General features: G+C 34.5%; 1 protein-coding gene across 1 annotated transcript in view; it reads left to right on the forward strand.

Moving 5' to 3' along the window:
* The window catches only part of LOC148945456 (uncharacterized), a 77316-nt gene extending 71962 nt beyond the window's left edge, over positions 1 to 5354 (forward strand). The window contains exon 7 of the mRNA XM_089098592.1: positions 4538 to 5354. Within this exon, the coding sequence (XP_088954718.1) occupies positions 4538 to 4776 (239 nt within the window). The 3' untranslated portion in view covers positions 4777 to 5354. The remainder of the gene's footprint in view (positions 1 to 4537) is intronic.
* The last annotated feature ends 774 nt before the right edge of the window (positions 5355 to 6128 follow it).

The following is a 6128-nucleotide window of genomic DNA, read 5'->3' on the forward strand; positions in this document are numbered from 1 at the left end:
TCTTTAACAGCCCCCCAACTGTGCCTCCTAATCCCTGTACGTTTTAAGGGTCGACCTTGTAACTCAGCCTCTTTAACTCTTTAGAAAACGTAATTTTTTTCAAATAATTTAAAAAAGAAACTGAATTCCTTTTTAAAGTTAAAATTCAGTATATAAAAAATTTGCTCTGATGGTGAATCGAACCCGAGTTTTCCGCCTGACAGTCTGGAGTATCAACCGCTGGACTATACAGACACAATAGTAATTGTTTTTTTAGTAAATTAAAGCTATTTTCGACGCAAGCAAATTCCCAAAAAACTTGATATTTGGTTTTTGGAAAACAGGGAAGGAGTGATCAGATTGAGCTGAAATTTCGAGGATAAGCTCCCAGGCCCCAGGAAAGCTTATCCTTTAAATTTCAGCCCGATCAGACAACGTTAAAGGGGGGTTGTGGTGGGAAAAATTAACATGGGCTAATATAGGAAAACGAGGTTTTTCGTAAATGTAAATTCGGGGGATAATTTTTTCGGTCTGAAAATATCAAAAGGCCTTAACAGGCCGAATTCTGCTTCGAATGAGTCCTCATTCAACCGGATTCGTTGCCAACTGTGGCCTGTAGGCGTGGCTAAGAAAAAAAAGAAATGATGATGAATTTTAAGTGGCTATTTTTGGTTTTTTTAAAACTGGTATGGAGTGATCAGTTTTAGCTTAATTGGCGTGTATCAGCTCCCGTGCCAGTGTAAAGATTAACCTATAATTTTCTTCCAATTGATAAATCTTTAAAGGGAGGGCTTTGTTGGTAGGGTCGAAACTTCCGGCCCAGTTTACCCCATGAAGATAAAGTCGGAGGAGGATGAAATTTTGCAAGTTTCTTAGTTTGAGCTTGGGCTACAAAATGCGATTACCGCCGTCTCTCTGCGACCTCTAGGACCTGAAATCGCTTAACATTGTGGTGGGTCGCCTCTTTATAGAGGCACAAGTGTGCCTCCTTGATCACAACTAAAGAAAAGTTTTTGTGTTAGTCTAGCCTAAACTTAGCTTCAAGACTATTGTCTTCTCAAAGTGTTCTCTCTGGGAGCTTTGTCTTCAGGATTTGCAGTCAGAACTCTGTCCACACTGACATGTTATCCCTGTACGTTTTAAGGGTTGACCTTGTAACTCAGCCTCTTTAACTCTTTAGAAAAGTAGTTTTTTTCAAATAATAAACATAACCAGGTTAGACATGCTTTGTTATGAAAATTGACGCACAGATATTTTCATAACAAAGCATGTCTAACCTGTTTATGTGTATTATTTGAAAAAAACTAAGGTTTTTCGTAAATGTAAATTCGGGGGATAATTTTTTCGGTCTGAAAATATCAAAAGGCCTTAACAGGTCGAATTCTGCTTCGACTGAGTCCTCATTCAACCGGATCCGGTGCCAACTGTGGCCTGTAGGCGTGGATAAGAAAAAAAAAAGAAATGATCATGAATTTTAAGTGGCTATATTTGGTTTTTTGAAAACAGGGAAAGAGTGATCGGATTGAGCTGAAATTTCGAGGATAAACTCCCGGGCCCTAGGAAAGCTTAACCTTTAAAGTTCAGCCCAATTGGACAACGTTAAAGGGGGGCTGTGGTGGGAGGGTCCAAACTTCTGGCCCAGTTTACCCCATGAAGATAAAGTCGGAGGAGGATGAAATTTTGCAAGTTTCTTAGTTTGAGCTTGGGCCACAAAATGCGATTACCGTCGTCTCTCTGCGACCTCTAGGACCTGAAATCGCTTAACATTGTGGTGGGTCGCCTCTTTATAGAGGCACAAGTGTGCCTCCTTGATATATATATATATATATATATATATATATATATATATATATATATATATATATATATATATATATATATATATATATATATATATATATATATATATATATATATATATATATATATATATATATATATATATATATATATATATATCATATATATATATAGGCTGTTGACACCATGGGCGTAGGGAGGGGGAACAGGGGGGCAGCCACCCCCCCCCCTAGATCTTCAAATTTACATTAGATATGGCTGAAAAAGCAGATGGTTGGAAAAGCAGTTGATAAAAGGCCCTCCATCACACTATCGACTCCCCCTCCAAGACAATATGCTGCCTACGCCCATGATTGACACAGCATAGATATAAAATATAAAATATAGCCAAAGTACGTAGTTCTCTCTTGTTGCAGAAAAATTTCGGACAATTAGGACTATGAGCACTATGAAACTAACAACAAAAGTAATGGCAATTGTCAAACCTGATTATGAAAGGTGGTCATTTTAAAAAGCTGAGGGAAAAAGCAAACATGTTGTCTAGAGGTTTTTTGAAGTACTCGGAAATAAAATAAAGATATTTTTACCCTCTTGAATTATCTTGGGTCTATCCATAGGCCTACTTGAAAATCACGATTATCTTTTGATTGTCTAAATATTAATGTGTTCAGTGCAGTGTTGCCGCGTTGAATTGTGAATACATTTAAGAAAAATAAGTTAAATTTGACAACACTTTTTATCTGTAAAAGTTCAAGCATTAATAATCTATTGAATCCCTAAGACATCTATACCTTTAAAGGGAAGCTACACCTTCTTAACCTGTTTGGTGTAATATATTTGTACCTTATGTTTTCTTTATTTTTCCCTATTTTTATTTATTTGGTGCCCGCTACTACCGATTTTCCCGATTTTTGTTTCCAAATTTGTTTTTTATTTTTTTGAAATTTGTTTGTTTTTTGTTCGAAAATTGTTTTCCCGATTCTTCGAATTTATTAGGTTGTTTAATGGGTGCTCAAGTTTCCGCTTAAACAATTCAAAATTAAGATTTCATTTACACTATCCTTGGTTCATTTAGCATAGTTTTTGGTAGTCGTTAGAACAGCTGCGTACCAGTTACAAGGAATAAGGTTAACGAACGATGCGTTTCAGTCCCATTCTATTGGTCTCAGAGTAAAGAAAGGTTATTATGGTATAGTTAGTTGTTTCACAATAAACATGATACATCACCTAAAATCGTACTTTTTGTCAATCAAACTGGGGTTACTCATGGCTCTAAATCCAGTGGAAGGGGATTACGAGAAAAGTTTAAATAAATTGAGACCTTAAGGTGATGGAGCAAAGAGGTAAGCTATGAACACAATAGGTTAGAGGTATACCTTGCATAGCTCTTCTTTAGGAGTCTTGTTATTGTGATAAACTGTCCGTATTTACTATATAAAAAATTTATAAGAAGTTTAAGTTTCTAAGCTGACCATAATTCGTGAACCATTTTAGATTTTGCAGAGCTGAGTCTTGAGGCACACATATCTACATACCTTTAGTTAAATTTTTATCTCCTGTGAGTTAAGAAAGCAAATAATTTCACTTGAAATATGACATAGAGAACGGAGAAAATTAAGGAAGAACTGCTTCTTTGAACTTCCCGTTCTAGCCGTTCAATGTCAATAAAACTGTCAGAAATAGATCTATGATCCAGCTTGAATTTTGGAAAGATATTCCTATATACCTTCCGTTCTCCAACAATAACCCATCTTGAACTGAAAGAAAATATTCAGCTTGGTGAGCAGGACTGTCTGTAACGGATCAACAGCCAACTCAGGTGAAGTGGTGCCTTTTGAGATTCAAACTCCATCACATTTCCAATTTAAGGTCTAATTTGCAAAGCTTTTTTGACCCGTTTTAACTTCAAAAACCAAAATTAAAGTTATGAGATTTGGTTTGGAATTAAGCTCAAGCCCTTGGGATAAGTTTGTCCTGGCAAATGGTCTGAATGAATCTGACTATATGACAATCGTGAATTTCAATTTTTTTTAATCTTTTTTTGAAAGAATGAAGAATGTTTAAAATCGGCATGAAGGAGGGGGTAAAGGTGAGAACTAAACACATCTTCCAAAAGCTGAATTTAGGCTGTATACCCGTTCCTAAAAATATTGTAGATCTGGTACAATCGGAATAAAAAATTTTAAGAAATATCTCTTCCTAGCTACTAATGAAAAAAATTTACTGAGAATTCTATTCCTCATAAACACCCTTGAACAGCTCCATAAGGACTAAAGAACTACTTAATGAGAGAAGAAAGAAACTGGAAGTTCATAAATCGATTAAAAACAAAACTACTAGAAAAATTAATAGCGCAGATGATTATAATGTTGCTTTAACATAGCTAATTAATTTTGACAATATAATGCTAGATTTTCCTAAATAAGAGCACCCAAACGAAATAAATTAAAGAAACTGTGAGCTGAAACTGTTGAAGGCAAGAGTCAGTAATTTTCCTAGTGAAATTTAAAGCTGAGAATAATCCTTTTTTACTCAAATCTCCCTAGATGACCATATCATTCTCCCTCTAAACTGCATTTAAGTTTAATATTAATAGGAAATTCCAGTCTCTTCTCAACTTTGGTTTGGGGAAGGGGAGAAAGCCAACAAGAAAATTTTCAGGGATCAAAGGCAAAAACGCTCTTTAGCCAAAAATGTTTTGAAATTTGACACTTCTCGTATATTGATCTTTTTCTTCTAACAAGTTTTATATTTATAGGAGACGTCTGGCGTTCACCCGATCCAGATTTTTTGAACAAGTGGAGTAATGAAGATAGTAGCATGGATCTTCAGGCTGTTGAGTCAAATCAAAACCGGTTATTGACAAAGCAAGGCTACTGGAACAGTTCAAATCGTTATGGCTATGAAAATATCCATAATCATGCACCAGAACCGCTGCCAGACCCTGAAGCAGCTACAGTGAGAATAACAAGTATTGGAACCAGAAGGCGGAATTAAAGTTCTTTGATCTTGTCACGTAGCTTAGAAATAATTATAAGAAACGGGTGACTAAAGTTGACCTTAAAACCTGGGGCCACAAGATATTTTGTTTAGCTCCATTTAGCTACATGCTCTGTCGTTGCTGATCACATTTTTGCACCTCCTGCCTGGTCTTTAGACCGTATTTAGCTTTGACTGCTAGTTGATGTTACTCTATTCTTTCTAATGAATCTTAAAGGGTGTATCTCAAGAAGCAATAACTTTCAGTAATCCAGTCATGATTAAAGTAATTTTTATAGGTATTTTAAAGGAGCGGTCGACCGTATTAACTTATATTGTTTTGGATTCAGAAAATTTCTAAGCAGCAAAAATTTTAGTGAGAAAATTGCTCAATTTTTCAATTCTAATTAAGCAGTCCTGGTGATTGATAATTTGATTAATTGTACGCTTTCTATTATATTTATTTATTTATAATGATACATCTTCTGTCCTTATTTTTACCTGTGAGTAACGTGTGAATGTTAAGTGGGATGGATTGTTTATTTATTTCATAATTTTTATACTTAGAAATAATTTAAAATAAAATAGATTCAAGTTGACATAGCGCTTATTTATTAATACAATTCTGTTTACATTAAGCTCTGCTTTTTAGTCGTAATCAAATAAATAAATAAATTTGTTAGTTTGGAAGAATTTCAATTATTAGCTAGGAGAGATGAATATTAGGATGTTTTCTATAGGATGAAGGCGTCCTAAGAACCTTTGTTAACTCCATTTAAAACAGTTCTTAAAATTTTATAAATTTTGCTATGTCCTTTGTTTTTTTAGAGAGGGGAAAATGCCAAAGCTAGCCCCCCAGGGATGAAGGGAATTTGAGCGATCTTCCCTCTAAAATTTGGTAAATGTTGGCGGAACATCATTTATAGCCTATAGTTGGGTCTTATTATCAAAACCATAAAAACTGCTTTGAAGATCATTGGCTGCTACACCTTGACCAACCCAAAATGGGTTACTTTTCTTCCCATTTCAAAATCCATGATATGCACCTGGTCCCTGCCTTTTCGAATAATTTCTTTCTTACTTGGTTATTTCTATATAGAAACTACTTATATTCATATTATACTGCCTATTTTAAAAACGAGTTTATAGGATATTCTGATTTTAAGAAGTAACCTTTACAAAAGAATGAGCTGGGAAACAAAGAAATGTTTCTTTAAATTTTCAAAAGTTTTTTAAAAGTTTTGAAAATATCTACTTTTAAAAAAAAGTTATTTAATTTCTGTTGATTCTTAATAACATATTTAGGGCTACTTTAAATGTAAGAAAATCTTCCGTAACTTCAAACACACATATCTAAGAATAACGATTTG

This window comes from Artemia sp. Qi Xiang Cuo, chromosome 13 (genome assembly GCF_049724085.1).
Source record: "Artemia sp. Qi Xiang Cuo chromosome 13, ASM4972408v1, whole genome shotgun sequence".
Lineage (NCBI taxonomy): Eukaryota > Metazoa > Arthropoda > Branchiopoda > Anostraca > Artemiidae > Artemia > Artemia sp. Qi Xiang Cuo.